The 16,346-nt window shown below is 42.2% G+C and overlaps 1 protein-coding gene across 2 annotated transcripts in view; it reads right to left on the bottom strand.

Moving 5' to 3' along the window:
• FER1L6 (fer-1 like family member 6) overlaps nucleotides 1-16,346 on the bottom strand; it is a 76,583-nt gene that overhangs the window by 37,534 nt on the left and 22,703 nt on the right. For both annotated transcript variants that reach the window (XM_086741239.1, XM_086741238.1), the window contains 9 exons: nucleotides 13,486-13,594; nucleotides 11,552-11,732; nucleotides 6,550-6,670; nucleotides 5,984-6,084; nucleotides 5,244-5,334; nucleotides 4,357-4,476; nucleotides 3,092-3,244; nucleotides 1,156-1,342; nucleotides 473-597 (listed from right to left, as the gene is read on the bottom strand). In XM_086741239.1, coding sequence (XP_086597365.1) covers nucleotides 473-597; nucleotides 1,156-1,342; nucleotides 3,092-3,244; nucleotides 4,357-4,476; nucleotides 5,244-5,334; nucleotides 5,984-6,084; nucleotides 6,550-6,670; nucleotides 11,552-11,732; nucleotides 13,486-13,594 — 1,188 coding nt within the window. The remainder of the gene's footprint in view (nucleotides 1-472; nucleotides 598-1,155; nucleotides 1,343-3,091; nucleotides 3,245-4,356; nucleotides 4,477-5,243; nucleotides 5,335-5,983; nucleotides 6,085-6,549; nucleotides 6,671-11,551; nucleotides 11,733-13,485; nucleotides 13,595-16,346) is intronic.

The following is a 16,346-nucleotide window of genomic DNA, read 5'->3' as shown; positions in this document are numbered from 1 at the left end:
CAACTTTGCCACTCTAAATCCACCAGTGTGCTTTGCCAAATTCCATTGCAAAGAGCCATGCTGACTCGCACGGCTACTGAAGCCATATAAAGCTCTTCACTCTGCTCAATCATTGCACACATAAACTAGGAAAAGAGAACTGTGGGGGGTTCATCCTCATACCAAGGAATGACAGCAGCCCAAACTTAAAGCATATAGAAAAAGTAATTTGCTTGCTACAAAGTCCCAGTAGCCCCAGAGAATCTGACATTTGAGCTAAAATAAACTAGTACTATTGCACCTCATGTTAAAGCAGCGCATTACACCTAAACTTTTGCCTTACTTGCAGTGGACGGTCAGGAGTTCCCCTTTAACAGCAGGCATGTAACTTTTCCTGCCAGGTACCTCCTTGCAAAACCAAGATTTTTAATTTTAATTATTTAATTGGAAAAAAAATGTGCCTTCATTTACTGAAAGAGACTTTGGAACTTACCTTCGTGGTCTGGCAGTGTGATGTGAAAGTAACTTTTGCAAAAGGATCAGAAAGTCCAGTGCTGTCAGCAGCAATGAGCCCCCTCGCCTGGTACATGTGGGCTCTCAGCTGGAAGAGGTGCAGGGCTATGTCATTGCAAAGAAAACATTCATGTCAGCTTCAAGGAAATGATGCAGCACACAGGTAGGAAGGGAAGAGTCACCATCCACCATCCAACCAGGATCTGACAAGGGGAACTGTTGCTAGCACTGTCTCACTAATGAAACACCTGAGACACTCAGATGTTGTGTAAGACTTCTGTGTTAACTTACAATCAATGTCTGATATGTGTCTCTAGTGCTAGTTAACTGCCAGTTTTAATCTCCCATCACTGATTGTCTACTAGGAGTTCAACACAGTAGCTTCACCAGAACTGAAGGATACTTCCTCATTACGAGGAGACAGACCCATGGGACAGGGAAGAGAAACTGCAAGCGAACAGGTCCTTTCTTTCCCTGACATCTGCAAAGTGTCAGTGCAGGACTGATATCTTGTCAATGAAACCAGCCTTTCCTGATTCAAAGATGCTAAGCCGTGGTCATCTTACAACAGGTATCTTAAACAGAGGTTGTGCTGCCCTTCAAATTAGAGCTTTTGGGGGCATGTCTCTTAACTGCTAATATGGATAAGAAGTAGTGCCTTACTTTTATACAGCAGGCAGGCAGATGAGGGCACCACACTGTGCCCTGAGCTGGTGTTAGATGGTACTTCAGTCTCATATCCTACAGGCAAATTCTCCATGATGTTGTGGGCATAGCTGGCAGGTCCAAGCCATAAGTACACATCCACCTTTGCCTGCACAGTCCAGCCCAGGGGGCGCTTGCCTGGTAACTGAAGAAAAAAAATCCACCCATCACCAATAAGGTCAAGAAAGAGAGATGGCTGGATGCTGAGTCCTATCAAGCTGGAGTGAAATAAAGGAGCATTCACTGGTTGATAAACTGATAAATTGCATTTAATAAATACTGATATATGCCCTGAGGCGCATTTAGCACAAGGAACTTCTGTGATTCTTAGGGAAGAAATGAGTAGTTTGCTTGGTTGAAAGTTTATGTAAATGGCATAGTACCTAATAAGCAGAGGTTTGTGCAGGCTGCCTGGTAGCTACAAGCACAAAGATGATCAGAGGGCTGGAGCACCTCTCCTATGAGGACAGGCTGAGAGAGTTGGGGCTGTTCAGTCTGGAGAAGAGAAGGCTCCAAGGAGACCTTTTAGTGGCCTTCCAGTACCTAAAGGGGGCTTTTGAAAGATGGGGAGAAACTCTTCAGCAGAGCCTGTTGTGATAGGACAAGGGGTAATGGTTTAAAAATAGAAGGAGGTAGAAACAGACTGGACATAAGGAAAAAAAAAATTTACAATGAGGGTGATGAACCATGGGAACAGGTTGCCCAGAGAGGTGGTGGATGCCCCATCCCTGGAAACATTCAAGGCCAGGTTGGACGAGGCTCTGAGCAACCTGATGGAGTTGAAAATGTCCCTGCTTTTTGCAGTGAGGTTGGACTAGATGACCTTTAAAGGTCCCTTCCAACCCAAACCCTGCTATGATTCTATGATTCTGTACCAGTGCTAGCTGATACCCTACATTTCCCAGACTTCAGCCCACTTTCCATTTCATGCAGTTTTGCTGGTCTCCAACAGTTAGTGCCACGTATTACTAAAAATATTACTCCATTGGGCAGGTCTGAAAACATATTCCAGTATAAAATGTTACTAGTCTTGACAAAAAAATATTATTATTTCCTTCTTCTCCCTTCTCACTTCATCTAGTTCTTCTAAGCTCAGTGTTTAGTATTATCTATTTCTAAGGTAATTCTTGATATTGAAGGGGCTGGAGAGTTAATTACGGTATTTTTTTGTTCATACAGGCAAATTGTGCTTAACAAGTACCTATGGCAACTATCAGGACCTTAGATATTTCTATCTGCTCTTTAGTTGTGCTTTATGGAAGTGCTCTCAGCAGCTCCAGGTGAAAAAACACTAAAAAGGCATTATATGAAGTCACTATTGTCTCATGTGTTTGGGCTTTTCCTGCTGGCCATAGTAACAATTACATTGTGTAATATTCCATTGCTGGGTACTAGCAGTCATGCTGCCTTTGTAGGTGTATATCCACTAAGGCTTTCTGTCAAAATGAGTAATTCTAAAACAATATTTTGGACATAAACATAGGCACATTTTAAAGAGCAAGCATAAATAATTGCTACCCGAGTTGCATGCATGCTGATCTCTTACCAATCTTCCAGTCTTTCATGTGCTGCATTCTGATGTCTTTGCCAGCAAAAAGGCTGTACCTGTTCTATCAGTTTATGTGTATAGCTATAGATAAACAAAGCTATAAACTTGCTATAACAAGTAGTGAGAGAATTAATTATTCAGACACCAAAAGCCTGGCAATGATTTAGTGCTTAAAGAAGGGTAAGCATAAACATAAGAAGTAAAAATTAATAGATCACAGATATAAAAGCATACACATTTTAAATATATTACAAAGGTGTCCTGTAAAATACAATCCCTGGAATAAATTTGAATATCAAATGCTCCTCAGGCATTACTTGTGTTTGCAGAGCACCCCGGACTTACTTTCAGGAAATGGGTTTTAATCTTCCCACAGTCCTTTCCTCTCTGCTCTGTCGCTGGTGAATAGAGTATGTTTTTTGCTGGGACTCTCGCATATGCAACTCTCTTGTTGCTGCTGAGCATCCAGATGAACACATCAGGCACTGTATTTTGCGGCTGTTAAACGAAAAGGGATACTGAAAAAAAAAAAGCTGAATTCTTTCTATGAGCCACGACTATTATTTTTTGTTAAAATACTCTCTGCCAAGAGCCAATTCCCTCACGGCTCCTGTGGAGTGGCAGATGTGCACCCAGAATAAAAGAGGCTGTCACTTCATGCTTTGCAGTTCAAACCTCCATTCCTAAGCACAGTTGAAGATAAAGAACATTGTAGAGTGATTAAGCAGCACCCACTCTGTAAATCAATTCAGGAGAAACTAAAACTAAAAATCTGAGTAGGACTCTGTCTTAGGAAATAACTTACCCACATACTGCATAAGCTGAAATCACCTACGATGGAAACACCATCAACTTTATATCAGCGAAACAAAAAGGACCAGGGCCAAACTCAAGCACTGTTCTGCTTGTGAGGATGTTCCATAGCATGGCCTTGCCCTGCCTGAAATAGCATTTCTCCAAGCAAAGTCTGAATGTGGTTCAAAGCAAAGACCATCCCAGGGACTGTTCCCAGGAGGCACTGCGAGCAAGGTCACTCTGTTTTGGGAAGGAAGAGAATTTGGGCATAGGATGTAAACCACTCCAGGCTTTGCCACTTGCTCTCTGAGCCAGGGAATAGCCATGGCCCTTTCCAGTTTGCTAGCATAGACAGCTCTCTGAGAGACAGCACTCAACTGGGTGGATTTTAGCCTAACTAAATATGTCCATTCTTCTGTTATTCTCAGACTTAGAATGTCTAAGCTGTGTCTCCACAGCGAAGTACAGTACAGAGACTCCTGAGCTCACACTAGTACAAACAAGTGGAGACATGAATTCAGATCAGAAAGTAGGCTGCCTGCAAATCACCAGGGCACATATAGGATGACCTTACTTAAAGGAAAACAAAATAAAAATAAAAATCTCTCTGTATTGCATTCTCTCTGTATCACACAGCCCAGTGTTTCCTACCCCAATCTGATAACAGCTCCATTTAATGCAAAACAGGATTTGGTCTAGATATCCAAAGGAAAGCTCTTTGGATCACCAGGCCAGAACCTACTATTCACATGAGATTATGAAAATCAAACTCAAGCCCTGGATTTTAAACTTATCTGAATTTCTGCATGGATTACCTCATCCACCAAGAATCGGATTTTATCTACAAAGCTCTGAGTCTCACGTATCATTTCATCCAGCGGCATCTTCTTTTTCTGCTGCTGAACAATTCCCTTGGCATCACTGGACATTGCTTCCTGCACTCAGGAAAGACAATATGTTCTTTTAATGCATTATCAAGTAGCTTGAACTAGACACTAAAGGAGAAAACAGTCTTTGATTCAAGTCGAAAAGAGAAGATGGGGACACTTGGTTCAAAGCAACAATTACCCTCTTTGTCATAACAGAAAGTTATAAACTCTTTGGAGGTGAATACACAAAATGTGAATGTCCTCCATTTTCTCTTTGTCTACATGTATACTGCATGTATGGAAGTCCTAGGAGACACATGATTACCACCTAGAACTATTCAGCCTTGGTTTTGACAGAAATCACAACCAAATTCTGCACTACAAATAGTAAATAAAGCTAATAAACCTTGAGACAATCTCCACTCAGTTTAGTTTCTTCTCACTGGTTCCCTGGAGGAAGTGACTAGGTCCAGGAATACCAAATGCCAGACTCTCTTGAAGTTCAAGCCCATCACAGTAATTAAATCACTAATAGCAGTGTTAAATTTGGTGTTTTTCCACTGAACTCAGCATCATGCCATTTTAAGATGCATTGAAAAGAAACATCAGCTCATTATTATAATGTCTTATTTGTATCTAAACCCAACATGTTCTGAATTATTTTAGGGTATCTTAAAACTCTTTATTAAGTACAGCAGGGTTTATTAAAAAAAATGCTCTTGGGTACTATATTCATATTATATGTTGAAGTTAAATAGAAATTAATATGTACACAACCAGCATGCTTTCAGTTAACATTATTGCATCAATGCTTAAAGCAAAAACACACATACCAGCTCTTGCCTGAACAGCATGAGTCTCTTTTTGTCCAAAGCAGTATAGTTCAACCCTTTGGGCTTCTTTTCAGTGATGGTAATGAAGGCCCTAAGACACAGGAATAAAAGGTTCTTTAAATTTGTTATTTTTTTAATGTAAGCTGCTAAAACACTTAGGAATGCAATGTTCTCTGTCTGCTGCAGTACATGAACCAGCTGACATTCTCTAAAATAAATACTGAACACTTAAAAAATTCAAAGGACAGAGTCCAAAAACTCTGCACCACATTTCACAGAAGCAGGGTTAATACACAGAAATTAGGGTTTATATCTATTTTGAGCCCAATCATGTAATCTGACACAGAGCCCACCAGGTGATTTCTCCCAGCATGTGGAATCCTTTGTTTTTATCTTAACCTTGTCCTTTTTTACAATATGTCTGTCACACACTTTATTAAACCCTACTTACCCTATATACGTTCTGTTCTTAGAGTCCAGAAAGACAAAATAATATGACAATGACTAGCAGTAGTCTACTGTCAATACTGAATGTTGAAAATAACAATAAAATATTTTCTTTGTGTAAATAGAAACTCCAGTTTGGGAAGGTTTTTGCTTTTATAGCAGAATAAATAAAATATATATTTCAGTAGGCTTACTGTACTTTTAAATATTATCATCAGTTTCCTTGTCAGGCCTCAAATTTGTAGCAAATATATAAAGTTGATTTTCTGTATGCCTCTAGTAAATGTAGTTACCTGCTTTGATTTATAAAATCATTTAGGGTTGTCCTCATTTTCTCCTCAGATGCAATCTCTGAAACTTTGATCAAATCCTTTACTTGTTCTAATGATTCCTCCTATGAAAAAAACCACATTAAAAAGCTGTTATGTAAAGGAGGGCACTTTGTTGTTCTGCCAATATTATAACAGCAGTATTCACTATATGAATAGCAAGAACGAGGGAGGCGACTTTGTAACCCGACTGAACAGGACCTGCTACTATGCTTGAAGTGTGCAGTGAGAAGACTCCGTATTTTAATTGTTTAACTGTTCTTACAAAGAATAAAACACTTCTGAGGAAAGAAGATAGCCCTATGGCCAAAAAAAAAAAAAAAATCATGTACAGGAATGCTTGACAAGCTCTTACAGATCAAAGTAAATTAGGGGGAAAAAAAAGAGAAAGGCTGACACTAGATATTCTCAAAAAATGAACAGCAAGGAATGCAGTTGGGGGAAATTTTGAAGGCCTGTTTTGGGGAATATGACCTCTCACTGCTGTACTCTGCTGAATACATGAGTCTATGAGGACAGTTGCCACTTACCAGGTGATCTGCCATTTTTTCAAGAGTATTGGAAGAGTACAGACGAAAGGTCTGGTCGCCCCAGTAGCTCTTGACACAGATACAGGGCTTCCTCTCGTCATAAGGCAGGTACTGGTAGTTCCTGTGAAAATATAGAACAGACCATTAAAGTGAGAGAAGAGTTCAGGGGGAGGCATGGGAAAGAAAAACTGCTTGTGTTCTCTCACAGCACAGAAACCAAACACAGGACAGGATGTGTTCACGTGTGCTAAACAGTTCAATACTGGGAAGAACAAACACAAGCATCACTTATGCTACCTGTGTGATCCCTGAAGAGAAAAAGCTTGAAGTCAATGGATCTAATTTCAGTGCTTTCCAGGGTCAGAGAAAAGATAGAAGAGGTATGCAGAGAAGCTCTGAAATACTGTTAAATGGTTGGAAGCAACAAAGGAAAAAGGAGCAAAGATTAAAATCTGATCACCTTTTCAAGTGTAATGGTTTCACACCCTGCACAATGGGAGAGGCATGGCAGAGTCTCACTGACACATCTTTTACAAGATACTTTTTTCCAGAAGCAATAGATAGTGGCGATTGACATTCCTTGGCAGAAGCTGATCTGCAGGACCTTGCTTAGTAAAAGTGATACCGAACTCATAAGACATAAGATAAAATGCATCTGATGCTCTCTCTTTTCTCAGTTTTTATCTTAGGTCTGAGTTGTCATATTGACTCTTTCTGTCATGCTGCTTTCTTTGAGTGTTTTATGAGAGTTTCGTACTGAAAAAAAAATGAGCAAGACACCAGCATAACCAAAGGCTCTGCAGACTTTAACGCACACCTGTCACAAAGCCCGATGTTTTGATTAGAGTTGTGGGAGGCAGTATGTCAAAACCATGCACCTGATAAGCACGTTGTCTTTCCTATTGTCATAGTTCAGCCCTGCTCGGGACCACACCACGCAGTCTCTCTCTCACTCCCCCCACCCTCCGAGAGAATAGGGAAAGATAATAAAACAGACTCGACTTGGGGAAAATTATTAATTTATTACTAAAACCAAAGCAGGATAATGAGAAAGAGAACAAAGTAACTTCCCCCCACCCCTCCCTCTTCCTGGGCTTAACGTTATCTCTACCACCCTTCCCCTCCGCCAAGCGGCACAGGGGAAGAGGGAATGGGGGTCGCACATCACACGTCACTACACCATTCCTTCCTCACTGGGGGAAGAACTCCTCACATTCCTCCCCTGCTCCAGCGTGGGGTCCCTCCCACAGGCCACAGACCTTCATGAAACTGCTCCAGTGTGGGTTGTTTTTCCACGGGGTGCAGTCTCTCTGGAACAGCTGCCCCAGCGGGCCCTCCACGGGCCACAGCCTCCTTCAGGCATCCACCTGCTCCAGCGTGGGGTCTTCCACAGGCTGCAGGTGGATCTCTGCCCCTCCGTGGGCCTCCATGGGCTGCAGGGGGACAGCCTGCTCCACCATGGTCGTCACCACAGGCTGCAGGGGAATCTCAGCCAGGAGCCGCATTACTCCTCCCCCTCCTTCACTGACCTCGGCTTCTGCAGCTGTTCCTCTCACAATAAATTCTTCACAACCGGCTCAGGCAGACGCCTCTCAGGTTCTCTTCACATCTCATCTGCTCTCCACTTCTTGCAGCCGGGCTGGGCCGAGTTGGACCCAGTCGGTTGCCAAAGGGAGGCCAGAGGGTGAGGGCCACAAGGCCCACAAGGCTCATGCCTCCGCCTCTCTTCCGCTGCTCCAGCTTCTTCCATCTTGTTCAGGTCTTCGTTTTTCTTTTTTCTTTCTGTTTTTCCTCTTCTTAAATACATTATTGTAGAGCTGTTATTAAGGAACATTCTGCTACCAGTTGGTTCAGCCCTGGCCAGCAGCAGGTCTGCCCTAGACCCGTCTGAGTCCACTGAACAAAGGGGAACAACTTCTAGCAGCTTCTTGCAGAAGCTACCACCGTAGCCCCCTCTCATAGCCCCCTCAAATAAAACCAACACACCTATATATAAACACTATAGCACTATGGAACATCATGCTCAGCCATACTGGATTTAACACTAGAGGTCTCATATTTTTCCTTACTAATGGTGGGACAGTGGAGAGCTTTTTAATGGATATCTACCCGGACTAGCGCAAAGCATTTGACACTGTCCTGTACAACATTCTTCTCTCTACACTGGAGAGACATGGATTTCATGGATGCACCACTTAGTGGATAAGGAATTGACTGGATGGATGCACTCAAAAAGTTGTGGTCAACGGCTCAACGTCCAATTGGAGACCGGTGATGAGTGGCGTTCCTCACGGGTTAGTATTGGGATTGACCCTGTTTAACATCTTTGTCGGTGACATGGACAGTGGAATAGAGTCCAGCAAGTTTGCTGACGACACCAAGCTGTGTGGTGCGGTCAACACACTGGAGGGAAGGGATGCCATCCAGAGGGACCTTGACAGGCTGGAGAGGTGGGCCCATGCAAACCTCATAAAGTTTAACATGGCCAAGTGCAAGGTCCTGCGTATAAGTCAGGGCAATTCCAAGCACAAATACAGGCTGGGCAGAGAATGGATAGGGAGCAGCCCTGAGGAGGAGGACCTGGGAGTGCTGGTGGATAAGAAGCTCAACACGAGCTGGCAATGTGTGCTCGCAGCCCAGAAAGCCAGCCGCATCCTGGGCTGCATCAAAAGAAGCGCAGCCAGCAGGTCTAGGGAGGTGATTCTGTCCCTCTGCTCCGCTCTCGTGAGAACCCACCTGGAGTACTGCGTCCAGCTCTGGAGTCACCAAAATAAGGACATGAAGACCTGTTGGAGCAAGTCCAGAGGAGGACCACGAAGATGGTAAGGGGACTGGAGCGCGTCTGCTATGAGGACAGGCTGAGAGAGTTGGGGCTGTTCAGTCTGGAGAAGAGAAGGCTCCAAGGAGACCTTATGGGCCTTCCAGTACCTAAAGGGGGCTTGTAAGAAAGATGGGGAGAAACTCTTTAGCAGGGCCTGTTGTGATAGGACAAGGGGTAATGGTTTTAAAATAGAAGGAGGTAGAAACAGACTGGACATAAGGAAAAAAATGTTTACAACAAGGGTGGTGAACCACAGGAACAGGTTGCCCAGAGAGGTGGTGGATGCCCCATCCCTGGAAACATTCAAGGCCAGGTTGGATGAGGCTCTGAGCAACCTGATTGAGCTGAAGATGTCCCTGCTCCTTGCAGGGAGGTTGGACTGGATGACCTTTAAAGGTCCCTTCCAACCCTAATAATTCTATGATTCTAAGGTGACCATTACCCATTTAAGCTCGGTGCATAGCAAAGCTACACAGGTCTTCGGCAATCATTAATTTTGGTGGTTTTATAAGAGGGAAAAACAATTCAACTGTCTCCCAGTGGATCTTAACCTGAAATTCAAAGAGGTTATGAGTCTTTCAATGGGATTTACTAAGAAAATTATATAGCCATGAAGTAACTCACATGGAAGACTGAACTTTCATGTCTATTATTCCCTCTATGAGAATTTAGGGGAACAATTTTTTCAGTGTTGGCTTACCCTTCCTATATGTTTTGACATAAATGTGGAAAATTCCTGGCAATTTCATCATGTTTGCTTTAGAAGTCTTATTGCTCTGCCTGCTCCTTTAATTTATTGGTGGCTTTAATCTCCAAAATGGACTCTTGTTATTGTTTTCTATTATTCATTTATGATTCTAAAATGCAGAGTTTATCTAAACTATTAGATATCTCATTAAGTGCTGATTAATACTAAAAATATCCACTAATGAGACCAGTAAGATGTCAATATGAGATGACAGTCATAAAGTCATTAGCTGGTATCTGTAGTTGGCCAAACTGTTTTAGACAGCACAAGAGGGAAAAAAAGATGCAGCATTTTACATAAATTTGAGGAAAAGTTATCTTAATGAGAGAAAACTTCAGGATCGGAGTGAGTCAAGAAGCAAATAGCAGATTTGAAGAATGATTCATTCTTTTACAAAGGTTCTTTTAATCTAAATTCTTGTTAAGGGAAAAACTAAAAATCCTACAGTCTCTCGGGGAGGATAATAACACAGCATCTACTCAGATCTACAGTCCTGTTAATGAGGAGAGGCAATTATCTTTCTGTCAGACATTGATTTTTTTCCCTCTTCTCTTTATTTATTTGCTGGAGAAACAAGAATTTCTGCCATGGTATTTTCATTCTTGTTTTCTTCCACTAGCCCTTATTTAATCTGATGGAGTCAGATTTTGCAAGAAAGGATGAAAGTACTTTTTAACTTTAGGGAGGTTCAAAAACCAAACAGATCCAGGTTGGTATTTCCCACCTGGTCCTTATATCTGAAAAGTGCTTCACAGTGCCTGACACTCTAAAGAAGGAGGCACCATCAAGTCATGGCATTCAGCAATATCGGGGATCATTCTACCTACCAAAGCAACAAAGAAAATATTTATTTTTATTATAATCTTTAAAATTAATTAAACCTTCTCACTTCTGTTTATAAATATGGCCATTTAGAAGAATTGTTCTGCATCCTTTTTCTCAAGGACTATTTCCTCCTACTTCTGTTACTACTTGTCATTCAAGTCTACATCTATAATTATTAGCTCTGAAAAGTGTTCTAGGAAGCTGACTTTGTCTTGAACAGATTTCAATATTTTTGATATGTTATTCTGCTTCTGGAGCTGGTCACTGAGTGGATGTTACTTGTGATCAGAGTATGGGATAACACTGAAGGAGTTGCACTTTCCTATAGCTTTCCAATGTATAGTTTGTATAATGCAGCCCTTTTCGAAGCACCAGAAGTTCAAGAGCCCACGAGGCCAAGATCAGAAGAAGAGTGTAAAATGGTTCAGAGCCCATTCACTTCAGTGGAGCCTGGAAATTTTATTTTTGTGAAAGCTGTAATTGAGGATTTGAACACCTCAGTTCCGCACAACCTTTTAATGCTGCCAGGGTTCATTAATGAGTCCCGCAGGATTATAACATAGGAACCAGAGTCCTGCATGATGAGGTTTTGAAACACAGATCCTCACCTGTTCCCACCTGTGATCAGTGGCTTCTCAGGGGGTGTAGTGGATATCAGGGATACTCCAAGGTCATGAGAAATTTCATCCTCCCCCTCATGCAGCAGATTATCTTCTGCTTCTCCATCACGTGACTTCTTTTTCCCTGCAGCTCCTGCTGACACCCCATCAGTAATATTTCCAAAGTTACCTAGAGACATAGGGTTACAAGTGAAGAGATGACTAGCTTAGAGATCGCAAACCTCAATATGGTTTAGAAGAAGAGAAAGACCAGTCATACCAGTGGAAAAATCATTGGTCCCTTCTGCTCATTAGCTGTTACGGCCATACCACAGTTTATAAAGGTCCTGACAGGGTATGTAGGTCCCAATGACTTTTCAGACTCCAGGACAGTGCTTCCTTACCTGCCCTATGTGATATATACCTAATACACTACCCCTATCACTAAGTGATGTGATCCTCTGGTCCCTGTCCCCCAGGACCTTCTGCTTTTTGCTAAAGAAATTCAGAAGAAAAACAATACTGCTGTTGATATTTCTAGACCCAGGAGCTCCAGTATGTATTTGGTTTATGTAGCAAATGTATGTCTTCTTTAAAACATATCATTTCTAAGTCTGATGTCAAAACTGCTAAAGCTCGCTTTCAGACAAGCAATTTTTGCATAGCAGGGTTGCAGACTTAGTAATAACAATGCTTTGAGGCCCCAGCTTCAAGCCTAATGTCAGATAACTCTGCTAACAATAGGATTTTGCCTTAAAGGGCAATTATCAGCACTGGGAAAGAGGTGCATCCATAAGACTGGTAATTACAGATTTTATTAGAGACAGGCAGAAAACATTCCCTGCAGGAGAAGGAAGTGCTGAATCACCCCATATAACATCCTGATCTGGACTTTTGCTTCAGCCTTACATGTAAATAGTGGCCATTTGTCAAATTTGGATCCAAATTTCAACTGCGCAGGTAGCTGGTAGATGTTCAGGTCCATAATTCAGAGTCAGATTCATCTTCAGCATAAATTCTGACAAGAATCAGTATCATTTCTTGCCCAACTATACAAATTAGTTTCTTGTCATTCTCAGTTCTGCTTCCTGTGAAGTTTCAGCAGGAGTCAACACCACTCTTTGATTGCCCTGTTTGTCACAGACATGCCTCCCTGCACACATAGCCTTACAGTTGAGCAAACCCAGGTACACAAGCAAAAATATGGGAAGTGCCAGGGTGCTACTGTGCACTTGGACTCTAAGTGGGACTAATACAGAGATAAGCAAACCCTCACAAGGGAAATGAGACCAATTCAAACTTCTCTCTGAAGGGAAATTTCTTCTCCTTTGAGAATATCTGCTCAATGTTAATGAAATTGTCTCTTTAGTCTACTCCCAGGGACAATTCATCTCCACCACGAGGAGGCCCCTCACACAACAGAGTCCCACTTTATTCAGAAAGATGATAGGACTTATCAGTAGGATCTTAGAGGACAAGCTGGTGCATGCATTTTGAGGTTTGGCTGTACATCACCCCCATGCCAGACTCACAGATCCACATGTAGCTCAATGGAGCTGGCCACGAGGGTCCACATGCATCCTCCTTGGAAAGAGGCTCACTCACAGCCAGGGACTAATTGCAATGGGCACCACAGAATGGACTGCCCTGAGGTAAATAATTTGAGTTGGGTGACCCAGGAGATGACAAGGCTAAATACTGGGTGAGTCACTATATAGATTGGGTGAGAGGATTTGTATTAATACAGGGTATCTGGGAGTAGAGACAGCTAGGCATCACAATGACTGCTACCCAAAGAAATGATGATCAGGATTTAATTCAAATATGTAGGCTCTGCTCTGAAGCTGACTGCTGAGCCCTGAGACACAGCTGTTAATAAAACGCAGCATGCCCTTGCTCCGGAGACTCCCTCTCTGGTTTGGAGAAGAGCTTAACATACTTACCAATGGAAACCTCAAAGGTTATTGGCTTGTCCCCAACCTTCCTATCAATCATTGTGGCTTCAAAAAATGTCCCAAAGAGGAGGAATTCCTCAAATTTCTCTTCGTAGATCTATTGGAGAAGATATTTTTTTAGAAGAAAATTACTTTTTTTTTACCTTCTACTCTTTTTTTTTTTACAGCACAGAATAGCCTTCAAAAATCTCTGGTAGCTCTCTTACTGTTGTACATCTATCAATCTGAGGTGACCAGTGAGACACAATTTGTAGGAAGAAGTAACATCAATTCTCTAAGAAACTGATAGAATTGGAAAAAGAGATAAAACCTGTGTGACTGTGGTCTTGTCAATATTATCATCCAGTTATATCATAACTGATTACATAGAAGTCATTACCCCTCACTTCATACTCTGCCTCATCAGTAGTTGCTGTTAAATGGTTTCAGTATCTTCACATACTCTTACACCATCATTCAAATTATCTATGGACGTTCAAGGGCCCTTATAGTACAACAGCAACAAAATATGACCATCCTGATAGAAGTCATTTAGCAGTAAATACAGCAGTAGTCTTCCTTTGCATTGCAATAGTAAATGCTGCCATCCTAACACATCCAGGCAGGGGAGCGCTTGTCCAGCTCTGCTTTCCCTGGGGATGACTTTAACCTACTGCCCATGTGTTTGTACTGTCAAGGCTTTGACCTTACTCAGTGACACTCAGCTCTTGGCGCTGCCAGTAAGGCTTAAAATTTCTGACATCCACATTTTATTTGACGGCAGCCATGTGCAAGAGACTATTGAAACCAAGCAGTACTTAACTTTTTTTTGTCCTACTGGGCTTTAAACTACAGGCCCAAAGGTGGGTCTCAGTGCAGGAGGGGGCAGGGTCCAGGCCTCAGCTCTTTCCCTTCCCTGGTGTCACAGCACAGAAACCAGTAACCCTGTTTTCAGCTTTTCACAGATTTTGGAAGCACAGAAGCCAAAGAGTCTTGGTGCAACAGCACACCCTGAAAAGTGTAACAATCTTTTGTGGAATTTTAAGGCACTGCTTGGCTCTGTTTAAACCTATTGGATCCCCAGCATCTGCTTGTCCTTGGCACATGCTCTCGCTCAAGGAAGGCTAGCTAACACTGCTAGCGCTCTTGGGTCATTAACAAAACAAGCTATTAGCCCCAAACCAAGACTAAGCCCAAAGGAGATAAATTTTGTGGTTTGAGTTCTCCCCAGATTTAGACTCTGACTACCAAACGCAAATGCTACTAATTTCACAGCACAGACACTAGTGTACTGAATGAAGCCCATTAGGCAAGATCAGTACTGGTTTCTTTTGCAACAGAGTGAGGGAATGAATAAAACCTCAGCTGTGTATGAATATTTGTTTCCCTGACTTTTGCCAAGTGGAAATAACTTTTGACAGAGCTCATGATTCTCTTCATTTTGAAAAACCTCTGCTGCATGCAGTAAAAGGGCATAGGTATTCAGTGAAAGGATTAGCAGCATCACGTATCAAAGCTAAAACCATAAATAGATTGCAGCTCCAGAGTAGCTTTAGCTTCCCTGCACCTTCACTATTTTCAGCATGAATCCAGAACACAGGGTGCCTAATCAAGCTGAGGCTCAGAGGTTATGACACACACATCTATCTCCTATTATAAAGAAAGCAAATTGCAAATGTTTAATGTCTTCTTGCTGCTAGAATAAAGTTGTGCTGTGGGGCTTGGTAATTTGCCTCTCCTGTTGCAGAGGCTCCATGAGACATTTTTCACTTTATTTGTAATGTCTCCAGTTCCTGCTTTTCTTTTCAAAGAGTTGTAATACAACTACTGTGTCTACTGTAGCATGAAATATTACTGAATATCAAAACCAAAAGAATACAAAGCATCACTGTGTTATATTGTTGCCTTTTACTCATTCTGTATTCGAAACTGAGGCACAGTAGCCAGAAATACATCAAAGAATGGTTTGGTTTGGAAAGGACCTTAAAGATCATCTAGTTCCAATCTCCCTGCCCTGGGCAGGGACACCTTCCATTAGACCAAGTTGCTCAAAGCCCCATCCAACCTGGTCTTGAACACCTCCAGGGATGGGACATCCACAACTTCTCCGGGCAGCCTGTTCCAGTGCCTCATCACACTCACAATGAAGAATTTCTTCCTTATATCTACTCTAAACCTACCCTTTTCCCAATTAAAGCCTTTATCCCTTGTCCTATCACTACATACCCTTGTCAAAAGTCCCTCCTCAGTTTTTCTGCAGGCCCCCTTTAGGTACTGGAAGACCGCTATAAGGTCTCCCCAGAGCCTTCTTTTCTCCAGGCTGAACAGTCCCAGCTGTCTCAGCCTGTCCTCATAGAAGAGGTGCTCCAGCCCTTGAATCATCTTTGTGGCCTCCTCTGGACTTGCTCCAACAGATTACTACTATTAATATTTATTGGTGTTACAGCAGGGTTTGTTTCTTTACCTGGAGTATTTAGCTAGCCCCTAAGACCATAGTGTTTGAGCTGCTCACAATAATGGATTTCTTCCATATAAAGGAAAATCTATATGGAAATAAACTTCTCATGTCACTTCTACTACAATCTTCAGAGAATAACTGAGGGACAGAGGCAATTTACAACTATATGAATACATAAAGCAAGACCAGGCCACAGGTTTGCACAACTGGCTTGCAATTACCCATGCCATTTCTCTGCTAACACACTCTTAGTCCTGCTCCAGCACTCATGCCAGCAATGCCAGGCTACAGACCAAGGAAGAGCATTTGTCAAGGCTAGGTCTCAAGACCAAAGAACAATTTCTCCTCTCCTGTTTACTTGTAAAGATGGAGTCAAAAGACCAAGAATCAGATCTAATAAAGGACATGAGTA

Source organism: Chlamydotis macqueenii, chromosome 2 (genome assembly GCF_036417535.1).
Source record: "Chlamydotis macqueenii isolate bChlMac1 chromosome 2, bChlMac1.mat, whole genome shotgun sequence".
NCBI lineage: Eukaryota > Metazoa > Chordata > Aves > Otidiformes > Otididae > Chlamydotis > Chlamydotis macqueenii.
This window is presented reverse-complemented; position numbering and strand designations above follow the sequence as displayed.